Raw genomic sequence first — 27,118 nt, 5'->3', positions numbered from 1 at the left:
AATTAATAATTTCCCCTCTCCTCTCCTCTCCTCTGTCTGTCTGTCTGTCAGGTTGTTTTGTGACCCTCCGGTTAGAGAAAGCTGAATGTGAGCACTGCGTGGTGGACATGCGCGGAGCTGCAGCGAATATGGCGGCTTGCATCTGCTAGAAAGTGAGGAATCTCCCGTCAAAATACCCGCTTCAAATAGGTTGGTACGGCTCCTGTCTCATTATTACTCTCGTGTGCTGCAGTGTGGCGGCTTTCTCTCTGGTTTGTGATGAAAAGCGGGGATGTTTGCTGCTGTTTTGTCCCTGCAGAGACAGACAGCAGAGCGTGTTTATATATACTGTATGTATCTCCAGTGCAGCAGCAGCAGCTCGGTGCGTTCAGTGGCTACATTCTCTCTCTGTTTATTCCTGCAGAGGGTTTTTAACTCTGTCTGTCTGCAGCTATAACTACACCTTTATGATGCTACAGCCTGCTGGTGTAACGTAACGTTAGCGCTGTTTGTTTAGCCTGTAGAATAATAATAATAATAAGGGTCACTGTCCCGCCCACTAACTGCATGGGACCAGAATGAAAATGCGTCACAGACTTTTCCTCCAATTTAATTTCATCTCCTGCTGATTCAGTGTTTCCCCTCCGACACCTAAAGACAATATTCATCAATCAAACACACACACATGCAACCTGATGCCACAGAGGTGGGATGTATATAACCGAAATGTGTCGGTATATCTGTAAAATTTGTTTAGATGTAAAATATTCTGTAGCTATAATGAAAGTTTGTTATTAGGATATGAAAGCATGTTTGTAAGTTCCCACCGTCCCTGGAGGTGCCGCCCTGCAGCGACTCAGCCTCCAGGCAGTAATGTGATCCTTTTATAGTGAGGGAGAAAACACCAGGCCAGGCTGAGAGGACAGTTCAGTCTGGACTTCAAGGTTCATCTCATTGTTAACACATTTAAAAAAAGGGTTATATCTCCTTAAAGGAAGCATTTATTAAGTCTAAGGTATATTTATCAAGCAAAAATGCTGCTCAAATGGGAGAATTTGCTGCTTTCCTCTGTTTTTATATCATTGTAAATTTGATAATTGATACATTTTTTTACATTTCATTTCACTTCATTTTAAAGCAAGAATCTCAAATATTACCTATAGGAGGAGAGTTTCACTCTGGACTTCAAGGTTCATCTTATTGTTATCAAATTAAAAAAAAAAAGGGTTATATCTCCTTAAAGGCAGCATTGAACCTTTTTATTAAGTCTTTGTGATTTAAATGCAATGCAAATGTAATATAATATATCAATCAATTATCATTTCAGGTATATTTATCAAGCATAAAAATGCTGCTCAAATGTGAGAATTTGCTGCTTTTCCTCTGTTTTATATCATTATAAATTTGATAATTTTTTTTTATTTTTACATTTCATTTCACTTCATTTTAAATCTCAAATATTACCTCTAGAAGGAGAGTTTCACTCTGGATTTCAAGGTTGATCTCATTGTTGTAAAATAAAACCCACTCACATTGTCAATCACTTTATGATTTAAATTAATTGCAAATGTAATGTAGTAGGCTATCAAATAGAACTGATTGGTTGATTAATCAATCAGAAACTATTTTGACAATAATTTAAGTTATTTTACCAAGCACAAATGCTGCTCAAATGTCAAAATGTTTGTCAATGGTTTTTTTCTGCTTTCCTCTGTTTTATCTCATTGTAAATTTGATAATCGATCAATCTTTTTAAAAGAAGAATGTCAAATATTACCTATTAGTTCCAGGTTCTCAGTTATTATTCATTAATCTAAATTATTTTCTCAATTAATCAATTAATATTTTGGCCTATAAAATGTCTTCACAATTTCCTAAAGCCAAAAGTGACATTTACAAAACCCAAAGATCACATAAAACAATGAAATGCAAAAAACAATTGGAGAGGCTAGAACCAGCAAATATGTGGCACTTTGGTGATTAATTATGAATTGATTAGCAAAATAGTTGTCAATTATGTCAATTGGCTAATCAGTTAATCAATTGTTCAGCTGCTTTTCTTTGTCTTAGGTGATTGAATGTGAATATCTTTGGGTACAAAATAAGCTATTTGGAGATATCTCAACAAAGTAAACTTTATTTGAGTTATTTTACCATAAATGTATACTGTCAATAATAATTCTTTACATTTTTTACATTTTGGAGCTGTTGGTTGTACAAGACAATGAATTTGAACCTTTCACCTTGGGCTCTGTGATCTGCCTTTTTCACAAATGTCTTGACATTTTATAGACTTGAATAATGTATGTAAAGTAATCAACTGGTTATTGATTTGGTAATGAAACTAATCATTAGTTACAGCCCTGGTGCTGTATTATACTGTGACATTATGTCTTTCATGTAACTTCAGGTGAAATTTATAATTAGACTTTTGTTTTGTTTGTGTGAGCATCAAATATAAGTAAAATGCCAGTCTAAACATATGCATTACATTATTGTTTTCACATTCGGCATCATTATAACAAGAACATCTTTGAGTTAAGTCTCACATAAGTGGAAAAAGTCCTCTCAGTAAAACACTTTGACAGCTCCTCCTGTCAAGAAATAAGTTACAACCCCTCCTGAAACCAGGTCTCGGCTCATTTCTCAGATCTCCTCACTGTTCAGGTTTGTGAACATTACACTGATCCCAGATAAGCGGGTGACTTAGTGGCAATGGGGGTTGTAAAAATTAAGTGCTTCCTGGTCTGCCGTGCGTTTTTTGTCTGACCCTGTTGAGCGAGAGGGGCAGACCAGAGCAAACACTGAACCAGTCTGCAGCTGAGTGAAGAGCAGAGCTGGAATCCTTTTCATGTGGGCCAGCAGACGTCCAGCGTCCACACGTCTTAATGGCTTTTTATGGCAGCTTGGAATCTTTATGGCTTCTTGTGACTCAATGGGATTCGCTGCAGAGGCAGAGGGGTCTTCAGAGGGAGGGTCAGCCACAATACATTGCAGATGCTGAGATTTTTTAAGCACAAGGAAAAGCAGACATTGTTTGGCTTCTGGAGGGATTTTAACCTTTGAATTTCTGGATTTCATTTGGAGTGTATCACTTGTTTTGATGCTGTGGTACCATGAATTATTTTTCTGCTTCATTTTTGAGTCATCACTGTGTACGGACTGTGAAGGGATTATGCTCCAAGTGTTTGTAAAGCTGGATGTTTGGGCCAGATTTTCGGCGTAAACAGTGTGGTAACAACTTTATCGTATTCATAATTTGTACAGTGCATCAGGAGTAAATGTTAGTCGTGTAGCAAAGCTACAAACTCTTGGACTTGTAACTACTTTTTTATTTCAAATCCCCCAATTTAGCATGTTGGTTGTGTTCATGCAGTGTGATCATTATTTATTAAGCACAATTAGATGTTTTATTGGGATTCAATGCATACTTCATGACTGCTGTATTTTTTAAGTGCAAAAAAATTTCAATGAATTATAGAATATTATCTGTTTATATCCAAGTTGTGAATGACGGATTAAATCACAGGATTATGTTAATGCAATCAGATAAAATAATAATAACTATTACCTGAATTACAGAGTATTTAGATGGAAGATTGGTTTTGATAGTGATTTTATCTTGTTTTTCTTACTGTCAGCCATTCCCATGAAAAAAACAAAAGCACAATATGTTAGTCCGCCTCTCAGTACTTTCTGACTTTCCTACTCTGTCTGCAGCTCTCTGCCTGAAGCCCATTTGTTTCTACTGCAGACAAACATCTTTAAAAAGTCATTTTCACAGCTGGCCAAGACACTGTTACTCAAACAGGAATAAATAGTGTATTTGTTGGGGATTATTATTTTCAGCTGTGGATTAATACACATTTGGTGCTCTAGTGAATAATTAGATAGTAGGATTGACTGAGAATAAACTACAGAGTGTTTGTTTGTGGTAATGAAGGAACGTGTAAGTTCAGCAGTGTGGCTCATTGCGTTTTTACTTGTTTTCGAACAACAACAATGAACATCAATCAATTGTTGGTTTTGGTCTTTTCATTGGATTTGTTGACAATAAGAAAAATATCATCAGACTTAAACTTTTGAAACAAAAATATATTACCACTGTTCAATATTAAAATACAAAAAAGGCAACTCAAATTGCTTTATATAAGACATAAAAGACATTAGACAAGATATAAAGAAACAAGACAATATAAAAAGTTAAATAGGATTTAAAAGAGTAAAATTAAAGATACAAATAAGATGAAATAGAAGAAAACAGACCAAACAGGAGAATATAAATTACAGTATAGTTACAGTGTAATGCAAGATATTAATAAATGGTACCAAATTGAATGTAATAAATGGCAGTGGCAAACAGAGAAGTCTTAAGCCTTGATTTATAAGAACTGAGAGCTTTCTGGGAGTTGACCTCCCAGACCTGTCCCAGACCATCTGATGATTCATAACCAAGCAGCAGATCATACATTTATTGTGTCCCTAAACCATTCAGTGCTTTATAAACCAACAGCAGTATTTTAAAATAAACGATTTGACACACAGGGAGCCGTGTAAAGATCTGAGGATTGGAGTGATGTGATCCACTCTCTTGGTCTTAATGGAAAAAGTGCAATGAATTTTGCATGTAACTTTATAATGGGCTGCAACTAAAGATTATTTTTGTTGTCAATTAATCTGTTGATTATTTTCTTGATCAATCGATTATATTTGGTCTATAAAATGTCAGAAAATGGTGAAAAATGACGATCAGCGTTTCCCAAAGCCTAAGATGACGTCCTCAATTGTCTTGTTTTGTCCACAACTCAAAGATATTCAGTTTACTGTCATAGAGGAGTAAAGAAATCAGAAAATATTCACATTTAAGAAACTGGAATCAGAGAAATTTTACTTGAAAAATGACTCAAATTGATCAATCGATTATTAAAATAGTTGGTAATTAATTTAATAGTTGACATCCTTGTACTTGTAATGCTGTGAAATATCACATGAAACCTCCTTAATAACGCTGTGTATTCTGGTATTTTCTGTCTCCTCTGCAGTGTCTGTGAACTAACAGCCTGTCTGACTTTACCTCCAACTGTGGTCATCATGGGCCGAACACCACACCGAGGTACAGTAGGCCTTCACACTGCTGTTTTCATGTCTGATTCTCAAATATACTAATAGGCTACAACACAAATTTGATCACGAAACAAACACAGAAAGATCAAAATGCTCACTGACGCTTCCTAGCACCTAATTTGAATTTTTGGTGTTCATTTTTTTTCCCAGTTGCAGGTTTTATGTCTTCCTTCTCACAGTAATTACAGTCTGTATATCAGTAGCTCCCACGTTCTGATGAGCAGATCAATCATCTTTTGATTTCAGATCAAAAAGAGGAGAAAGAGAGACGGAGCAGCATCACAGCAGGATCTCCCCTCGACAAATCTAATGGTTGGCAGCTCTGATCTCTGGCTTTTTATCTCCATACATTGTTGATCCTTTCATTAACGCTCTCAAACTTTTTGAGTTAATATAGCTTTTTCAAATCCAGCCACTTCTGTGTCAGTGCTTACATTAACAGTGTTGTCTTTTTCAGTCATTTCTTGGGTGGGTTAACAAAATCACTCATAAGTTACATGTTAAGATGCGTTTTCAGAAGGTTTTAGCAAGTTCTTGAGCTAAGATTACCTTCATCTCATCATCATTTATTGGAGTACTTCTAAACTTGCTAAACTGTGCAGATTTGAGCATAAAATGGACATGGGCTGCAATCCATTGTACATCCAAACAATTGATGTAGGTATGATTTATTTTAATAAGTCTGAGTGTAGTAATAGGCTGAGATTTCAGTTACTGCTTTGTGGCTAAAGGCCTATACCTTATAATGTTCTTTATAAAAATAAAAGCAATAGTTTTATGGAGTTACTGGGTCACATTACATGAAAGCTATTGAAAAAAAAAATAATGAAAATATTGTAAGAAAATGGAAGACACACTAACATCCAATATAAAGAGGTGTGTAGGCCTGCTATGTACAGTAATGTAAATACCTACATTTACTCAAGTACTGTACAATTTTGACATAATTGTACTTTACTTGAATATTTCCATTTTTTGCTACTTTATAGCCTACTTCTACTCCACTACAACGCAGAGGGAAATATGGTACTTTTTACTCCACTACATTTATTTGACACTTATAGTTACTAGTTAATTTCCACAAAAAATGCTTATATTATAAGGCAGTACTATCTACTTATCCATCTAGTAATATATATATATATAAAGTATCTAAAATTGGACTACAACATTAAAATGCTCCTCCATGTATTCTTTAGTGATGAAAACAGAATAATATAATATTCTATAATAATCACTTTGAACGGAGCCATTCTGCATAATGAGAAATGTTATTTTGTATACATTTTGCTGGTAATACTTATGCACTTTAACTTAAGTAACATTTTCAATTAGACTTTTACTTGTAATGGAGTATTTTTAGACTATGGTATTACTACTCCTACCAGGCTACTTCTTCCACCACTGGTGTCCAGTGTAGTAGGCTAATATAGTGGGAACGATTTGGAGTCACTGCTGCCATTACTTTCTATTAAATTTATTTTTTTAAATAAATGACATCAACGAGCAATAATTGCCAATTTTGTATAATTTTGCAAGTTAGCATCAAAGTATATTAAAACAAACATGAGTATGTTGTAATTAAAAAACATGAATTTATTGATGAACATTAATTGATTAATTGATTAATTGATCCAACACCAGTAAAACCTAGAAGAAGAAGACACCGGTACAGTTAGCGACTAGCTGGCTAGCTAGTGGAGAATTTAGCAGCTACAGAGACAACTATTTCCCCCAGTAGACCACAGTAGAGACACATAAACAGAGGTAAAACAGTGAGTAACGTTATTGTACTTACGTTCACCAGGAGGCCAAATCATGAAATGAATGTTAATGTTGCTCCTGATGGAACCGTTTGCTAGCAAGTTCACCATAGCAACGGCAAAGCGAACGTTAGCTCAATGACTGTTTAGCTACAGTTAGCTAGGTCAGGGGTCAGGGGTCAGCAACCTTTACTGTCAGAAGAGATCTGTCTGGAGCCGCAAAACATTTGAGCATTGTGATGAAGGTAACACAGTTGCTATGGTGAACTTTCTCTAAGTATATAGTATATAAGTCTAATGCAGTGAGGGCCAAAGAGATAATGTATTACGGAGTATTAGGGCCACATTGAGGGAAAAAACATCTGAGATTTACAGAATAAAGTCATAATATTACCAGAAAAAAAGTCGTAATATTACTAGAATAAAGTCATAACTTTACAAGAAATAAAGAAAGTAACACATAAAAATTACTGCTTTATCATATTATGACTTTATTCTCATAATACTACAACTTGTTTCTCTTAAACTTCTGACTAAATTCGCATAATATTACAAAAATAAAATTATCGTAAGCTTCTAACTTTATTCTCGTAATATTATTACTTCATTCTCGAAATCTCAGATTTTCTTTATTTTTCCTCAATGTGGCCCTAATACTCCGTCGTACCACAGACCTACAACTATGATAAATAAAATTGAAAATGTAAACAAAAAACAGTTATTCATTTCCACTAATAACAGGGAGCCACTGGAGAGGAGCTGAAGAGCCACGTGTGGCTCCGGAGCCGCAGGTTGCTAAGAGACCCCTGACCCAGCGTTAATACACGAACGTTAGCTAACGTTAGCTTAATGACTGTTTAGCTACAGTTAGCTACCGTTAGCATTAGCGACATGTCAGTGTTGAGTTCACAGCTCGTCTCCGCTGCCCCCAAGTGGCAAACACAAACAGTAATTGTAGGTTTAAGATTTATAAAATATAAAACCAGAGAGTTTGATGGTGTTTTCTCTCTTCTTTCCTCCAACAGTCGTTCAGTAATCAGTTTGTTTCTCTTGTTGCTATAGAACCGTTCAGATGGGAAGATTACCTGAGAGAAACATCCTCCACTGCTGCCTCGCCTACTTCCTTCAAACAGGTAACTACATGATTATTAAAGTCACATTTCACTCATCCCCCTTATATTGTTTTATTAAATGATTGTATGTTTTAATGTTGTTAAATACAGTCTGTTATGACTCAGAGTCAGGATGAGCATGCTTCATGTTTAGTAAATAGGGGTTGTTTAGTTAAAGGTGGTGTTTAAAGGATAAGTCTGGTGATATTATACTGTATATTTTAAATAGGGGTTGTTTAGTTAAAGGTGTTGTTTAAAGGATAAGTCTGGTGATATTATACTGTATATTTTAAATAGGGGTTGTTTAGTTAAAGGTGGTGTTTAAAGGATGAGTCTGGTGATATTCTACTGTATATTTTTCTAATTGTCAACAAAAACCAAAAGCAACAATACATGAAACAACTAAAGCTAAAGCCTGATATACAGTAGCTTATTCCTCTGAGCCACAGAGCTCCATTGTTGTCCAGAAACTAAAAAACATCAATAAGCCACACTGTTGTAGTGATTTACATGTTTCTTCATTATGATGAACATGAACATGAACATGGGCATGGAAGTTTATTTTTAAATATAGTAAAATAAACTGGTGCTGTAAAGCCATCGCTGAAAACATTCCCAAACAAATAGTTTATTTACTCCTGTTAGCACACAGCTTTTTTAGGAAATAATTGTCGTTTTTTTTTTTTTAAGGCTTTACATCTTCAGTAGGAACACATGGGCTGAGTATGATTTATGAAGAATATCACCAGCGTTATTCTTAATTTACTTTAAATTAATTTGAAGTCCCAGTGTGCAATAATACAGTATCTAATCTAATAGTACTCTATAACCTGTCAGGTTATATAAATCCTTCTAACTGGGAAACCAGTTAAGTGATCTGACACAATAAAGACCAAGTCCAGAGTAAATTGTGATGGGTCGTCCAGTCATAAGTGTCCTCACAATACGTGACATGACTGAAGGTCCCTGTGTGTCCCTCTGCAGTCCAGAGTCCCCCCCTCCAATGACTTTAAAGCAGGTATGAAACTTGAGGCGCGGGACCCTCGAAACTCCAACTCTGTGTGCATTGCAACGGTGATGGGCATGATGGGTACTCGTCTACGCCTGCGTCTGGATGGAAGTGACAACACCAACGACTTCTGGAGACTGGTCGACTCGTTAGACATCCAACCAATTGGAACCTGTGAAAGGAACGGAGACATGCTGCAGCCACCGCTGGGTGAGTGTCTTTAAACTGCTATTTGTCTATAAGAGGTGTCTATTTTTACAAGACTTGAGTTTGTTTGAGAGGAGAAGTATTTAAATACTTTAACAATGTCTCAAACAAATATCTTACTCAAAATGTGATAGATGTGTAGTGGGTTGTACAAGAACCACACTTTCTGGGACTGTCTTTAAGCATTTTAATGCAAGACATCAGACATGGTAATACCAAAACCTCCCTGCAACTGTAGAGAGATGAAGCATTCACAGGGTCTCTCCGGGTCTCGCCAAACTTCTTGTTAAGACACAGAATATTTCCCTCTTGTAGAAAAGTGCACAAATTCTACATTAAGATATATTTCCTCTCAGGAAAATACACTAACACAAAGCACAGGTGTAAATAATAAAACTAATGGTGGCTGATTTCTATTTTGCTGCTTCAGTTTTAGGGCCCTGGTGTTGTGCATGCTGGCTCACTGTCACACTGTCATGGCTTACTGGGACACTTGAATAGTACAGAGCCATTGTTAATGTTCTTAGTAAAACCTGTGATTTTTTCCTAATGTGACAAGTCAAAATGTCGGCTGTGAAAAAGGCTCCACGCTGTGTCTCAATTCGGATACTTCCATTTAGTACTTGTGTAGTGCATGAATTTTGACAGGGTAGTGTTGTCTCAAATAGCACACGGCTGTTGTGCACTCACCCGAAGCTCGGTTGATCCGCTGGTGATAGTCAGCCACAGACATCACGCCGTATCGGCAGTAATTCAATCAACACGGATAAATTAACCCAATAATGGCTTCTATTCCACTACAGTATAGTGGTACTTAGGGAAAAGAACACATGTATAACTTAAATTTTATAGTTCCGTGTTCGCCGTTTCAATCACAACCGCTGCAGCTTCCTCGCCCGCCATTTTCAAAAGTTTGAAATAGGTTGGAGGGCCCTACCGTTCCGCTACGTAGCATAGAGTGCGACTGTTGAGAAGTGTCAAGCTTTCTACACTCAACGTTTTGACCATTTTGAGCACAACATCCGGGTACATAGAGTGCTCTGCATTTTGTCATACTTCTCATTGTGAACACACTTATGCACTCGAAATAGCAATTGTAAGTACAGAATACGCAAATTGAGACACAGCACCCTCCTATTTGTTTTGTTGCACCTGTCTGGCTGGGACAATTTACACCTTTATCATTTTAACTAGTACATTCATGTCCTTGGTGAAGCATGATGAAGCCCAGTTTCAACCTGAGCAGAGCTTGTCTGGGTCCAGACCTTTGATCATTACTGATTTGGTCAGCGATTCAATAAGTCTGGCGTTGTGCCCATTGACGGCTGTTTTGGCAAAACAGTTGACCATTTAGCTTCGTATGAAGAATACTCTGTTTGCATTTGAATAAATCTGACCTTGTGTTTAGGTTTCAGGATGAATGCTTCCTCGTGGCCCATGTTCCTCCTGAAGACGCTGAGTGGAGCAGAGATGGCCCCTTCTTCTGCTTTTAAAAAGGTAATGACAACTGGATGAAGCCACTGAAGGCCAATACTGATATTACGGTACTTTCTTTTCTACTGAAGCTGATCAAACGTTGAAGTTGTCAAAATGAATTGACAGATCTGATGTCAGTTTTCTCATAGTTTCATGAAAAAGAGTGTTTGACCTTAAATGGGGACTAACTTTCCTGGTGTCCTCATCCCCTCACAGTTACAGATGCCAGCTGTTAAATTAATAAAACATTTGAAAAAAAAAAATACACATTATACAACATTCAAATCAACTAATAAAATTGGATTATTGTTTCTATGGTTGGGATTGTAATTAATACAACTATAAATCTTGATTTGACAATATGAAATGTTATTTTCAACTTTCCTTACAGTTTGTATTGCAGTAATCAATGCAGACACAAGGGGGAGCCACTCATATGTCATTTACACTGGATCAGACAGCTGCATGCCAGTACATAGCCGACATATAGTTTTATTACAGAAACAAAAAGTGGAGAAAGCAGTGTTTCGTTTCAATAAAACATGATTAGAATTGTGTTTATTCATTAGTAAGCATCTTCAAATACTTGCAAGATACAAAATGAGATTCTGTGATTATACAGTAATTAATTAGCTTGTTTATGTGTACGTGCGTGTGTGTGCGTGTGTGTGTGTGTGTGTTTGTGTGTGTGTGCGTGTGTAGGAGCCAGTCATCCCGGCTAAAAACTACTTCCAGGCTGGTATGAAGCTGGAGGCGGTGGACAGGAAGAACCCCTACCTGATTTGTCCCGCCACAGTGGGAGAGGTCAGAGGTCAGGAGATTTTCGTCATGTTTGATGGCTGGCGAGGAGCCTTCGACTACTGGTGCCCCTTCGACTCCAGAGACATCTTCCCCGTCGGCTGGTGTGCCCTGACAAAACACAGCTTGCAGCCGCCTGGAAATTTCTGTAAGTGCTGCTTGGATTGTTATGTTTTTATTGTTGTGTAGTGTGTAGAATGTGCCATCTGGAAATTGTGCAATTGTGTGCCTCAATAACAATAGATTATAGAATTTACATTTATATTTTTTTATTGAACTTATTATAGTATAATTATTTTAGGAATTATGCATGACTAATATCTTTTAAATTATAATTTTTTTAAATCTCACGTACACCCTGCAGTAATCCAAAGTACCCCTAAGGGTGCTAGTACCCCCATTTGAGAAACACTGCTGTAAAGGACAGCTCAGCACACCTGTAGAATTGACTTTAGAGGTTGATTGTTTGGTGCTCTTACTTAATCATCCAAGAAACTGGGTGTCATATTTCTCGGCTGCAGACTCGAGCCACTAAGAAGACAGAGAGGCCTTGTTCAGAGCTTTTTGAGTCTGTCTAGATGTCGCTGATATGGGTTGAAGTTTATACTTTACATCACAATGCGTCTCAAACAGTTGATCAGAATTTGGTTCCCTGCGAGCATTTGATTAAATATGTGGCAAACTGACCAGCGGTGGAGGAAGTACTCAGACATTTTACTGAAGTAAAAGTGGCAATACCACAGTGTATAAATACTCTGTTACAAGTAAAAGTCCCACATTCAAAATTGTACTGAACTAAATAAGTATAAGCATCTACTATATATACTTAAAGTGCCAAAAGTAAAAGTAGTCATTATGCAGAATGACCTACTTCAGAATTAGATATATTGTTGGATTATAATTATTGTTGCAATTGTTATGTCTGCAAAACATAAAAGTTAGTGTTATTAGGCAGACAACAGCTAATTATAGCTATGAAATAATATATCAGTTAAACAAAGGTCATGAAAAATATTTAAGACATTATGATTGGTAATTGTAATCAATAATGTTACATATTTTTGAAATCTCAAAGAAGAAAAAATGTTTTGGTTAATATCACTCATTTATTTTTAGGTACATTAATTGCTTAGTAATTATTAAAAGTAATTAAATGAAATAATGGCATAATAGGCGATGTCTAGTAAAGTGATAGTTCCTTTATTCTTGAAATAGGATAAATGCTTGAAGATAATACCATTGTGTGACACCTTCTAGGTAATTATGCAGTAATTAGTTCAGTGAATACCACGCAGTAACATAAAAGAAGATATTTACTGAGGCCTTTAAGCTTTTTAGACATTTGAATGTGTTATTTTGTTGTCCTGGAATGTACTGGTTTCCACTGCACAAGATTGTTAAAAATGTTGGAGAAATTAGGAATAACCAAATCAATGTTGAAGTCAGATTTTCATTTGTGAATCACCTCTGTGTGTGTTTTTTTTCCCGTCTGCTCTGGTTTGAGTTGGTTTGTCTTTGTTTTTGGGGTTGTGACTCACAGCTCTGACCTCCACATTGAGTCTGCAGCGTTCCCTGAAGATTCAGCGAGCCTGCTTAGATACATTCTAGTTTCTGATCTTTGTTTCATATTAATCCACCGCTTTATATAACCACAGGCTGTTTTAACGTGTGATTGTTTGGGCTGTTTTTGGCTCCATTTTGCCCGTTTGAAAGATGTGGCAAAGCAGCTTGGCAGTTGGAGCAAAATAACAATCACTGATCTTCCCACAGCGATCCAGATATAGTCACGTATGCCCAGAAACAACAAATTCCAGGTTACAATTCTCTGAATAGTGTCTGCACATGTCATCTAATTTAACTGAGAACTGCCTCAATTTTCTTAAGGGACGTTTTATTTGTCCTGTTCTTATGCCTCCGCACCGGCGATAATATATATATATATCATGTTTTTGGATTGTACGTCCATCCGTCCTTCCCATTCTCATGAACGCTATATCTCAGCAACAACCAGAGGAATTTCTTCCAATTTGGCACAAACGTCCACTTAAACTCAAGGATAAACTGATTAAAGGTCACTGTGACCTCACAAAACACGTTTTTGGCCATAACTCAAGAATTAATATGCTAATTATGATAATTTCACACAAATGTCTCATAGGATAAAATGATGAAGTGATGACATTTTGGACGGAGATGGATGTAAACTGCAATTTGGTTTGGCGCAGGCATACAACCTTGAGGTGCTGATTCCATTTTATTCTAAAGAAATTACGTCTGTAATACGTACTGTAGAACAATGTGGTTTTAATGGTTTAGTATTTTTGGAGGAAAATAACTGGGTGTTCATTCATTGAGAAATGTATTTTATATCCCTTTGAGTGTAGCTTCATGTAGATGAGAAAGCAGTCTGTCTAGATAAAGGCACAGGGGAAAAGTATCAAAATGTCACAATAAATCTAATTATAGGTTTACATTTTCATGTTACATTTTTTCAGATCAGTGTATTTTAAGATAGGCTGTTGTTATTAATTTATGGGGTTGCATCTTTGCTTTTTTTGGACAAGCAGCTAATAGATACGTTGTTACTGTAATTGTTGTAAGTGAAAGTTGTGGGTATACTGTAAACCGCCAGAAAAAGAGTTGGGCATACCCCGTAGACTTTTATATACCCCCGCAGCTGATAGAGAGACCCTCCACTACACCACTGAATTTATCCTTTGTAGTCAAAACATTAACAGCAATACTAAAAACAGATAGCACTACTGAAGATACTTAAAATAGACAGGGAAATACAAAAGTTTTGCAAGAAATATATAAGATATCAGCTGTTTAAATGCTTGTAAAATATCTGGTTTAAAAATATTTAAATTTGGCTAACAATTATTTTCAATGTTGATTAATCTGTCAATTATTTTCTCGATACATCGATAAGTTATTTGCACTATAAAATGTCAGAAAATGGTAAAAAACTCGTAAAAAGTCGGTCAGTGTTTCCCAAAGCCCAAGATGACGTCTTGTTTTGTCCTCAACTCAAAGATATTCCGTTTACTGTCATAGAGGAGACCTGTGCAGGGTGTACCCCGCCTTCGCCCAATGTCAGCTGGGATCGGCTCCAGCCCCCCCACAACCCTGAATAGGATAAGCGGTTACAGATAATGGTTGGATGGTCATAGAGGAGCAAAGAAACCAGAAAATATTCACATTTTAGAAGCTGCAATCAGAGAATTTGTATTAATCTGATTCATCGATTATCAACATAGTTGGCGATTAATTTAATAGTTGACAACTAATCGATTAATCGTTGCAGCTCTGTATGTAAAAGTGCTTCTCTAACTATTTCAAGATTTATCAAATGTGCAAATCTGTCCGAGGCCACTCAAAAACTTTCTATCACTTCCTTCTGTGTGTTTTTATATACTCCTAATTTTTCCATGGACCCCATGTGGAACCCTGAACCTCACTTAGACAAAACATTCCCTGTACGTGTCTGTGCAAATTAGAGCTACGGGATGATATTATTAAAGTGTGAAAGCAGTACTGAACTATTAATTATCAATCAGGATGTAATTATATGGTAATTACGCTCAGCGGTTAAAGGAGTATGTCACCATGTGATTTGCACTAATGTTTAAGCTTAATGTTCAAGATTTAGCTGTTTAGTTTCTTTAGCTGATATTTAGTCATTTGTCATCCTTCAAAATCACTTTGAAAAATGTCTCTGGAGGGAATCTGTTGATTCTGGTATTTTGAAGAAGTTTAGCAGGTGCTGTAGATATCAATCATCCTCATGTTTGCTGTTACGTTACATTAGCTCCCATCCAGCTATATCCTCCCCTTTACCTTGTTTTTGGTTTCCTCTGGTCAGGAAACATGTGGCTTTGAATAACCCACACCAACAACCTTCTTGATTAATGGGAAGTGTGTGTTCAAGTGTGTGTGTTTGTGTTTCCCTCACGTTGTTGATGGATGGTAGCAGTTACATGTTCTCAGTCCTCGGGCAGTGAGGCGGTCATGTTTGGGGCCTCCATTCAGTGTTTATGTGTCGATACACCAGAGAGATGTTAACGTCTGCTTCAGATGTACTTCCATACAAGACTGCCTGGCTGACAAAATACTAATCCTTGTGTGTAAAGGGAGCTGTTATGATGTGACGTCCTTATATCCGCCTCTAGAGCTCACCAGGGGCCACTTTCACAAAGATAGTCTAGACTGGTCTGTAGTGTTAGACAAGTCTCAATCTTGCTCTTCGATTAGTCTAACGAAGGTTTCATAAAAATAACGACTGATTTATTTTAATCCTAAAAAGTTAGCTACCCTAATCCCCAGTCAGACCTATGTTTCCATGGTAACAATCAGTGACACATGTGCTGACCAGTGGCACGCAATGACAAAAACATAGAGGAAAACTTGGCTCCGAGGGGTTTGGGGAAAAAACGATACAGCATAGTATCGGGATATTTTGCGTGGCAATATTGTATCGATACACAGACGTCAAGTATTAATTTTTTATTATATAAACTATTAATATTGCAAATACAATGTAGGCTCTAATACAAACAGTTCCGTTTTTCAGGTGCCTTATGCCACATTTATGTTTTTATGACAGTGTTGGTCAGTCTGTCTGCTTGACTAACATTCCAGTTTGCTGCAATAAAAATGATTGAAGTGACATGAACAGAGTGAAAACGGTATCTTATTAGATAAAACAGATGTTGACAAACTGCATAATTTGTAGTTGAAAAAAAGGTAATAAATCGCAATATATCTTATTGCATTTCTCAGCATATTGCAAAATGTTTAAAATCACAATAAGATCGTACCGTGACTTAAGTATCGTGATAATATTGTATGGTTGGGTCTCTGGTGATTCCCACCCCTAGTAGCTCATTATTTGTGGTTGTCTAACAAAGTTGTGCCAGAGCGATAAGGAAGGGAAGAGTATTTAGAGAGCACAGTAACCTGTTTTTAGAAACTATCCTGAGTCTCACTTATGAGTTAACAGAAGTGCTGCATCCTGTCACATTGAGAAGCCATAGCAGCTCAGCTCTGCTACAGGTCTGCACTGCACTGTTTTAGACTACTGTTGAATTCTTCCAGAAGACAACATTTGTCTGCTGGAGTGAATAGAGCCGAGCGGTTTGAAGCAGTTACTCAGTCAGCCACGTTTTTTTAGTTTGAAAAAAGTCTATTTCCCCAGAATTCATGGCAAATTAGTCCTACTTAAGTCCAGAACTAGACAGCTTTGTGCAGCAGATGAATTTATACATCCATCTGAAGTCTGACCATTATTTCTATCTAAGCCATAGTCAAGGTCTATCTTTGTGAAGTCAGCCCCTGGTCTGTGCTATCAGAGAGACTTAACACAGATTTAGTCTTTGGTGTGAATTCAGTTTGAGGGGGGAAAAAACAGGATAATGTAAATCACCAGATAGCTTTGTTTGTATGGGAGTAAGTGAATAAGTAGGGCTTGGTTGAGGTGTTAATGAGCTGATAATTAGCTGAAGATGTGAGAGAAGGAGTGAGAGACTCTGTAATTACTACTACATTTAAAATTTCTAATTAGCTTTCTTCCAAATTGTCCTGCTGTGACCCTGCTACACATTTTTGTAAGAAGTTACAGAGGATGCCAAGATCGGGTGTCTAATTATTTTCCCTTTTTTGTACAGTACAGTACATCATCATGCAAAAGTGTTGTTTTTTTTCACATTTTGTGTGATATGTCTTTGTCTTTGCTTGATGGTATTTAACTGGGTCAGAATGCAGAATAGTGCTTTCTGAATAATGCATAGAATAACAGAGCATGTCTGTATTTTAGCAGATGCAGACACATGCTAGTTGTTTTTTCTATTTAAGGCAAAATTGTCACCTTTTTAAATTCTATATTTGGGCAACAAATTACTAAAAACCTTTATTACAAGCTACAAATGATCATATTTTATTTTCTTAATACTTTTCTAAACACAATTTTACTCCGGTATTAGTATTACAATTACAAAAAAATTATATCAATGCATTCTTTTCAAAAATATCTTGTGTATAGATTTATTGCTTCATTTTGTTGTAACTTTCTAATTCTGCTCTTATTTTGAAACCATCAACCATCAGTGGGATTTGACCCTCACAGACTAAACAAATCAAATTCTCAGTGGGTGTCCTGACAGGAATAGACTTGAAGATACATTATAACTGCAAGAATAGTGTCAAATAATTAGACATCTTTACGCCATATCTCATTAAGAAACACCATGCACACATGCACACACTCCAATCAAATAGTTCCTCTCTTAAATTTGCAACATTAGCGTTCCCGTTTGTCCGTCCAGAAGCAGATTAAGATATCTTTGACTGAAGGGACTTTTCCCATGCAGGCTTCCTCTGACTGCTCTGCTCCACATTGTTCCAGTGCCGGGTGATATCCGACTGGGCAACTGTTTCCTGACGCTGGACCTGGCCATCTTTCATCAGGGAATGTCTGAATAGGCTAGGGTTACACTGAGGGGGCCGTGAGAGTCTGTGTGTGTGTGTGTGTGCATGTTGAGGGAAAGCTTGCTTATGTGTGCACCAACTCCAGGAGTTTGCCCCTTTTCACCCGTTTCAATCTGGACTCTCTTCTGATCCAGTTTAACCTTTTACCTCCCCCCATCCCCCATCCGCTCTCGGAGCCCCACCGTTAACCCCTCTCCCCCGTCACCTCCCCCTCCCCCAGAGGCTTGCTGAGAAGCAGGTGACTGATGTAGACTGTCGATATGGCCTACAGATAACATGAATAAAGGGCTCAACTCCCCTCCCTCCCCCCTCCCCTCTCTCCCACACCACCCACCACACCCACCCACTCTTCCTTCCCTCACTCTACCCCTCCCCAGCCCCTATGCAAATCTACCCCCCTCTCCTCCTCCTCCTCCTCCTCCTCCTCCTCCTCCTGCTCATTCATTGGGAGGGAAGCTTTGCAGCGGCTTCCACCAGCAGCAGAAGCCGCAGCAGCGTGGGCTTTGTTGTGGACTACTGCTGGGAGAAAAGAGAGGGGAGAGACACACGGAGACAACTGAGAAAGCAGCTGATAGAGAGACAGAAAATAGACAATGAAGTGCAGATGAGGTGGGTATTTTAGAGGAAGTTAGGAAGAGGAGAAAATTAGTCAGAGAGAGGAAACGGCAAAAAGAGAAAGAGTTGCCTCTAAGAGAGAACCAGGAAGCAACTGTACTGAGTGACTAGTGTTGGTACGGACATTACTACTACAATCACTACCGCTACTATCATCATCACTACTACTACTACTACTACTACTACTACTACAACTACGAAAGCCACAACTGGAGGAGTGAAGTTCTGCATTTTTGGTAGGGATTTCCTGGTGAGTTTGTTTACTAAGTCGTTTCCTTTTGCTCTTTTTCATAAATGAACGAAAAAAACTTCTCGTGAGGCTCACAGTGGACATTACCGGTATTTCCCCCCCTGATTGTGTTTTAAAGGATGTTTCATGACTAGATCTACCAGATGCAGTGTATTGAAGGGAAGCGCAGGCACAATTATGTAGCAATAACATGCTTCATGAGACTATATTTTTGTGGAATTATCTATGTTCCTTTTTTTTCTCTCTTTTTTTAAAAAAAATAATATGGGAGATTTATTTCCTGTAATCCGCTCATTTCAGAAAGTAGTAGTTGTGTCTTGGAAATTATTGCTTGTTTAGAGTTACTCATACTTGCTTTTGTGTTATTGTCTGCATAAAACATAAAAAAAAGGGAAGTGAAAGCTCAATCTGCTGTTGAAATGGAAGTTGCATGTCATCTCACGTGTGTCGCAGCCCTGGCGTTAATGATTAAAGCTGTAGTTTGACACTGTTTTCTTTGTTTAGAATGAAGACTTTTGGAATGACTTGCAGTCAAGTCAAATTCATTGTAAGAGACTAGTGGCTTGTGCTAGTCAGAAAGACTCAAAGTCTGCAGATTTAACAGTATTGTTGGCTGCAATTATGTTTGGAGCTCCATGTGTTTTTGATCATGTGTTTTGTGTGTGTGTGTAACAGCATCAGGAATTAGTTTGCAAAAGGCTCAGGCAAGGATTAGTGGAGGATATCAAATACTTTCAGTATTTTATGCACTCGTTTTTTTTTTATTACGTGAACTTATCCGATCAGCTCAGAAGTGAACATCCACACAAGTCACAGTAGAACAGTAGTGATTTTTTTGTTGTTGTTGCTGAAAAAGCTGGTGTGCCATGCTGCAGAGTCTGTGCAGGAAAACATAGTTGTGTTTATACTGTACTTTGTGCCCTGAAGCTATTTAAGTTACTTCTCCCTCTCTGCTGTCTGCACACAGTCACACACACGCACACACGCACACACACACACACACACACACACACACACACACACACATACACCTGAATCTGTAGTTCATGAGTGAGTTCATACGGCTTCAGATTCACTTGAAGGAACATCCCGTGTGTGTGTGTGTGTGTGTGTGTCTGTGCATGTGGCTGAATGGACTGTTTGCTGTGAGGGTGGGTGTGTGGAGCGGGGAGGAGCGGGGGGGGGGTAGTTGTAATTAGATGAGAGGCAACTCTGTGGAGCCCCTCCCCCCACCCCCCCAGACAGCAGACACACTTCTCAGTGGCCCCGTTCTCATGCGTGCACGTACGCTCACACACACTCTCGCACGTGCACACGTTTCCTCGGGCTGTGGCTTACACGGGTCAACGGGTCGACTTGGAATTATATAGTCATGATCAGTACCATATGTCTGTTGTGTTGCACCGTATGCATGCTAGGGATGCCATGCTCGAAACAAAAATGTACTTTTTGTGAGGACTAATAATAATTTTTTTGTAGCTTATTTGTTTTTGTAGTTTATTTGTTGCAGATTTATACAATATCACACACTTGTTTCCTTAATGGTTTTGCATATTTTAGCCAGTTTACTACAAATCACATTTTACATGACATCTAACCATTTTTGCAAACCGTACTGCTGTGTTTTCTGACACACCAGGCAGCCATTGGTTACTACTGATTTTTCATACAGTACAGAAATGAAAGGAAACGAAACAGGAAGAACATATATACAATGGTGGTATGAGTTAGTTTCAGCACTAATATCATGCATTTGAAAATAGTCTGTAAAAGTATACATGACATGGAGTTAAGGAGCTGAAATTGCAGCAAAATTAACCTTTTATAACCCTTTTGTACAAGCAGCTTTCCAGTTGTGGTTCAGTCATGACGTCTGTGTAGCCAAACATTGCTCAAACTGACAGGGTTTTAATTTAAGTGGAGAAAGTTTCCATAGATAGATAAATATGTCAGGCTATATTTTGGGGGAAATCTTGTATAAAATGATGCACAAGACATTTAGAATGTATCCATTTGATGAAATAGTGCAGCCATAAAACACAGAGTCCTGGGTTGGAGTATTTCTCTCAGGGTAAATATCGTATTGCTTCGATGAAGAGCTTGAAGAAGCAGATACAGAATATATATGATGCTGTCAGCCAGTCTGGAATGAAATGTATTTATAAGCCGATTTTCTTTGAAAGTTGTAGTAATAAATGCAGAGGTGATTAGACTTTTTAAACTAATATACGGTAGAATGTGACATTAATCGCCAGTGTGGAAACGGCACGTGTTGCTTTGGTGTCTGTCACATAATGTGAATGGATTAGATTTTCTTTTTTTTTACAACGGGGAAAGATCAGAGAAGCCCCCCAACTCAGATTTCCCATGGTGAATTAAATCCCGCTGATACTGATTGGTACCCTGCAAACAAATTTTGATCTGCCTTTGTAGGGCTTATGGCTTCCAGCTCAGTGTGAATAAGCGTGCCACTGTGCGTGCAGGTTGGTATTTCTGTTCCTCTGTGAACACGCTTTGTGTGACCACTCCTGGTGAGCGAGTGAGACCTCGCCCTCTGAAACAAAACACTGCTCTATTCTACGCCCACTTTCACTCATTTCCCAATTAAGCAGCTTTCAGGGTGCCCCGGCTGGCCCCTCAGAGAATACTGTAAACCTTCCATAGTCTCTCCATATCGCGTCAGTCAAGGAGGCTCTAATGAAAGCCTCGGCCCCATGAGAGCCTCCACATGCACTCTCAGTCCCCGGCTCTCACCAAGCAATACGTTTGTATTGAAATAGGAGATTGTTATCTTTCGCTTTTCCGCCATTTCTTTCTCTTTCATCTCATTTGTGCCCTCTTTCTTTCACACATCCACTATGATGATAATGTGATCATATCACGGAGTCATGCCCAGGGCTAATGAAGACTGAAGGGGGTGGTGGAGTCACTGCTTTTTTTCTTTCTAACAATAGCTATTTTCTTTTTTCTTTTTTCTCACTTCATTGTCACTTTCCTTCAATTTCAACGCCTAAGCTGATTGGCATTTTGTAATATTTCTTTCTTCAAGAAATACTTTTAAGTTGGAGGATGTCTGAGATACATGGAGTGCTTCTAGCAGGTTGCGAGAATTGTTTGGGGCATTTTTTTTTCATTTATTTCGATAGTGAACAGAAGTAGGAGGAGGTATGGCATGCAGCAAAGCCAGACTTGAACCTGGGATATTATTATTACATGATCAGCACCCCAAAACACCAGTGTACTCTAGAGAGTCTGATCTATGAGTTTGACTGATATACCAGCCAGGTTTAATAATACCGGCCGATTGACGAAGTATTCATCCACCATCGGATGTTTTAAATTTGACAATTTTCATGCAAAAAATGTGTCGCCACATTCAGCACAACAAACTATAAAACTCACACATCTAAACCCCCGTTTCATTCAACAATAGCACCTATTATTTGAAAACACTCAGATAAGTTAGCTGTTTAAATTTATAAATAGGCCAGTGTGGTATTTCTAATATTCCTCTTCTATTTCTAATATCTTCACAATACATCTGTCAACATAAACTCCAATATGAGTGTCTGTGTGTAGATCAGCTGATGAGTAATAGGAAATATCAGTACAGTGCCAGAGTCCATCTGTTGACATAAATAGTGGTTTAAAAAGCTCTCTGGTAGCTTAATTACATAAAGATGATTAACAGGCTATTTTATCCATCACAAAATCATTCTTAATAAAGGCTTGCTCACACCACACAGGCTTCATTTAATGTTTATTATAGACCTGTATAGATTTCCTATCTCAACTTAAATATATTTTATTGTATCCTTACCTATTCATTTAAAGTTTACTGATTAAAATGTACAGTTATACTTGCTCCCAATGATCCAGCTCACAACTCTTTTTAACAACCAAATTCAAAGGATCCTTATTTTATGTTATGTGTATATGTTAAAAAAGCTGATATAGCAGATATATTGTTATCAGATTTTTTTAAACTACTAATTGACATCAGCCTCAATCCAATATCTAGTGCTGTATATGGAATAGAGTTAAAATCTTATCAGCATAATCACTATTTTTGTTGTGTTGCTTAGGAATCGTCTAGCATGCGGGTCTCTAAGGGTTCGTGACTTTTGACTCTGATTTCAGCGTGGGGAGGGGCTAAATACAAAGGGCCTGCCATTCTCAGAGGACTCCGAAAAATCAAAACAAATCTCCTGCAGGACCACTCAGTTACTCATTTCCCCCCCCGTATTTTGTCTTTCTTTACAAATGTCTTCTTCATTTTTTTTGGAAAGACTGGGCCAACACTGTAAATGCTGTCTTTAGGGTGTAATTATGACATTTAATAATAATGCAGACCATGCCTCGCCTCAGTCAAAGTTGATTCTCTGCATATGTCTTTGTTTGAAGCCTCTGTGTGTGGACAGAGGGCAAATCGAATTCTGTGTGCTTGCACGATGACATTTTGTGTTGCAGATTTAGAATTTGTTTACTTTAAAATGTCCAAATTAATGTTGTGTTATGATCCTCTCTGATCATTTTTTAGTGAAATGCAATCTAACATGTGGATTACAAGAAGAATAACAATAACAATATATATTTTTCATCTTTCCCATTCTGTCTGTCTCTCCCATTTCCCATTTTTTTCTAGTTACCCTCCCTGGTGCGCTCCTCGCTCCCGTTTCTTCCACCTCAAACTCCCTCGCTGTACGTCGCTCCACTTCCAACTCCTCCTCCTCCTCCATGCAGACCTCATACCGACTACCCAACCCCTTGCCACCCCTCCCTGTGCGCAAGGGTGTCCGAGGTCGTCGTCCCAAATCCCAGACTATTGCTTTGTTGAAGGCAGCGGCCGAGGCTGCGGCGGCAGCGGCAGTAAATGGAGCATCACAGAGCCCTGCCAGAACGAGCTCTGAGGCTCTACTGGCCCCCAGACCACACAAGAAGAGAGGGCCCAAGCCTAAGATCAAGGTGAGATGTCACAGGAGTTGTAATCTGTTATACTGCGGTCCAGCGACCCTGTCATTTCATGTTTATATGTATTATGGCAGAAATGATTTTGACAAAGAGGAGACAAGGTCAGAGGTAGACCGTTTAAGGGAGGGAGGAGTTTGCAGATGTTTATTCACAATAAATGAGGAGAACAGCTTTGCTTTAGAAGCTACTGTGTGTGCTGCAGTGAAAGAGTTAAAATACACCTCTAATAAATCATTAACTAACAGTCTTTGTAGGTTACAGACAGTTAATGAGGAAGGATTTGTTTGTTTTTCGCTCCAGAAGAAGCCTCCGGTGGTGCAGTCCCCGGGGACACCAGCAGTTACAGTTCCACCTCCAGAGACCAGACTGAGCTCCGGACATGTCTCAGCAGACAACAACAACCATAGCAACAGCTCAAATGTAGTGTGCACAGGTAAACTGGATAACAGATACGACTGAGTCTGATGCCTGAATGTGTACTCATGTATATATGGTCGGTTTCAGCGACTGTGGTGTTGAATTCTTGCTTGATTTAACAGTCGACGGAAATAATGCATCAATGTTTAGATTGGTACATTTTCACCAATGTTTTCCTTCTCTTTGTGTCGTTTCAGTGTGTGTCTATGTGAACAAGCACGGTGTGTATGGTCCGCATCTAGACAGAAAACTAGTGCAGCAGCTCCCGGACCACTTTGGTCCAGCTCCAGTCAACGCAGTGCTTCAGCAGGCTGTTCAGGCCTGCGTGGACTGTACGTACCAGCCCTCCGTGATGCTGTCGTTCCTACAGAGCCAGTCCCACACAGGAGGAGAGGTCATCAGAGGTAAATGCAGTGAACACCACAGGATATTTCCTCTGAAAGAATAACAAACAAGGTGAAGTCTTCAAATCACTTGTTTTGTCTGACTGACAAAACAAGTGCAAAACTCATATGTAGTCAGTATGAAATGATATAAAACAGATAAAAGTAGCAAATCCTCACATTTGAGAAGCGCATCAACACATGTTGGACATTTTGCTTTAAAAATTAAACTGCTCACAAAATAATTTAAATTTGTTTGTTAATCAACACATTGTTTCAACACTACTCCAGTGGATGTTAGACCACATAAATACACTGGAATAATGCAGCACTTCTTGCCAAGAGTTGTAATGTAGCTTAGCTTGGCATAACATTTTTAAAAAATATGTTTTGGACATTTAATGCCTTTTATTTGACAGCGACAGTGGAGAGGGACAAAACATGTGGGGAAAGAGAGTAAGGGAATGACATGCAGCGTTAGGGTCCAGCCAGCTGGGAATTTAACCAATGACTCGCTGCTCAGGGCATTTTTGCCCATGTGTTTTGTGCCCTAACTAGGTATGTCAGTTTCGGTTCATTTTGCTTTCGATAGCCAGACACCCATTATTACCCCATTTTGATCAGGTCATTTAAGGGTACGCCGATTGATCGGCCACTGATCGTTATCAGTTGATATTTGTTTGAAATAGTTTGATCAGTGGCCTCTCTAAAGGCTATTTAGAAGAGCCGCTCACGACTCATCCATTCTTGATTTGAATACTTATTTGTCTGCTTTCTCGCCTGCTGTGTAATTCGCTCTGAGAGCGACACAGTTGGACGCAGTGCCTCCTGTCTGAAATGATCAATTGGTTGAATTTACATACAGACTGTAAATTAATTAACCTATAGACTGACATGCGTAACCGGTCAAAAATGTTCTCGGTGGTTAACCGATTAACGATTAACCGTTGACATCCCCATTTGTCTCTTTAATCTTTAAAAAAACAAAGTGTAGAAATGATAATTTGCCATATTACAATGGGATATGTGTTGGACTATTTATTGGCCTTGAGCAGAAACTTCCTGAAGTCAGTTGCCTGGCAACTGGTCCTGGCCAAGAAATAGTCTGAATTATCAATTACACCTATTTTTTTGTACAGGTTAAACAAATGAGATATACTGTGTCAATTAGCCAGTTTTAGAGGTGCTGGTCAGAGCTGGACAGAGCTAAACAGGCTAGCTGTTTCCACCTGTTCCCAGTCTTTATGCTAAGCTAAGCTAACCAGCTGCTAGCAGCCTCATATTTGCCACACAGACAAAGAGTCAATCTTCTCATCTAACTCTTGGCAAGGAAGCAAATATTGAACTATTCCTTTAAAAGTCACTTTTTGAAAAGCATTGCCAGATAAATTCTAATGTATTCCTAGCACCATAAAGCCTGGATAGGCAATCAGCCAGGTGAAATTGGTTTAAGCACACACTCATGGGTCATGAATGTTGCATGTGTGTGTGTGTGAGGAGAAAGAAAGGAGGAATAAAAGACAGTGCCTGTGGCAGCAGCTGATGTGAGCACTGTGTCTGTAATCAGAAATGACATGTGCGTCTAACCTGGTTTGGGATGCTGGGATTGGGTCTCCCTTGGGGGGGCCGGATTGGGAAGGCTGTGGGTGAGGTTGGGTGAGGAGGGGGGTTTAATTTGTGAATTTGTGCAGGCTTGGCTTGGGTGTGGGGGTGGGGGTGGTGTGTAGTGCAGTGTGGGATGGGGTAAAAAAGATGGGTTTGTGTTTATAAAGGGAGGGTGGTAACCCTAAACCATCTGCTGTTTTTCTTAAGCTGTGAATGCATACAGTGTGTGCGTGCGTGCGTGCGTGCATGTGTGTGTGTGCGTGCGTTCGAACACACAGATTTATAGCTGTTTGTGTTGTATCCCCTAGTGCGGTCAGAGCATGGTATTCGCTACGTGAAGCTTCCCTCCGCCTCTAGTACGTCGTCTGTGCTGCGGTTCCTGGAGAACATGTGCCTACATCTGGAGAGTGACAGCCTGTTCAGCTCGCAGCCATTCAGCCCCTTCAACACCAACACACGCTTCTACAACAGGACCAAGTCAGGTGGGTCAACGTGTGGACGGAGTAACTGTAACGGGAGGAAGTGGAGAGCATATCATTCAAAGAGGAATTAGCCGTGGGCTCACTTACTATGAGCATGAAACAAATTAAATGATGTCTACGGCGACAAAATAAAAATGATTGTAAAACTCTGGTCCCACCTCTGTTCCACTAGCCTGTTTTATAATGTACTCTTGCATCATGTTGTTCTTTCATCAGTCTATCTGAAAACCAACAAAGATAAAACATTATTTTTAGCATTTAACAAATAAAGCTCTCAGGATTTTTTTTAATGTCAAAGACAGAATTTTGTAGAAAGTCAGACCATGGTCCCACAACGAAGTGGTTCATTTTTTGTATGGATCTAAATTGATTTGTGGATCCAGGAATTAAAAAAAAAAATTTCAACATTGCTAAATGTTCCATACTTTCTCATGAACTGGT

General features: G+C 38.6%; 1 protein-coding gene across 4 annotated transcripts in view; it reads left to right on the top strand.

Annotated features, from left to right (window-relative positions):
* Positions 1 to 51: 51 nt before the first annotated feature.
* scml2 (Scm polycomb group protein like 2) overlaps positions 52 to 27,118 on the top strand; it is a 30,969-nt gene continuing 3,902 nt past the window's right edge. The window contains exons 1-11 of one of the 4 annotated variants that reach the window (XM_037747576.1): positions 52 to 189; positions 5,022 to 5,092; positions 5,350 to 5,415; positions 7,929 to 7,999; positions 8,963 to 9,197; positions 10,603 to 10,691; positions 11,373 to 11,616; positions 23,465 to 23,784; positions 24,094 to 24,223; positions 24,405 to 24,611; positions 26,504 to 26,677. In XM_037747576.1, the coding sequence (XP_037603504.1) occupies positions 5,071 to 5,092; positions 5,350 to 5,415; positions 7,929 to 7,999; positions 8,963 to 9,197; positions 10,603 to 10,691; positions 11,373 to 11,616; positions 23,465 to 23,784; positions 24,094 to 24,223; positions 24,405 to 24,611; positions 26,504 to 26,677 (1,558 nt within the window). In that variant the 5' untranslated portion in view covers positions 52 to 189; positions 5,022 to 5,070. Of the gene's footprint in view, positions 190 to 5,021; positions 5,093 to 5,349; positions 5,416 to 7,723; positions 7,821 to 7,928; positions 8,000 to 8,815; positions 8,882 to 8,962; positions 9,198 to 10,602; positions 10,692 to 11,372; positions 11,617 to 23,464; positions 23,785 to 24,090; positions 24,224 to 24,404; positions 24,612 to 26,503; positions 26,678 to 27,118 lie in introns of those variants that run through there. The other 3 variants (XM_037747575.1, XM_037747579.1, XM_037747577.1) reach the window with 3 other exon arrangements.

The sequence above is a fragment of the Sebastes umbrosus genome, chromosome 2 (genome assembly GCF_015220745.1).
Source record: "Sebastes umbrosus isolate fSebUmb1 chromosome 2, fSebUmb1.pri, whole genome shotgun sequence".
In the NCBI taxonomy this organism is placed as follows: domain Eukaryota; kingdom Metazoa; phylum Chordata; class Actinopteri; order Perciformes; family Sebastidae; genus Sebastes; species Sebastes umbrosus.
This window is presented reverse-complemented; position numbering and strand designations above follow the sequence as displayed.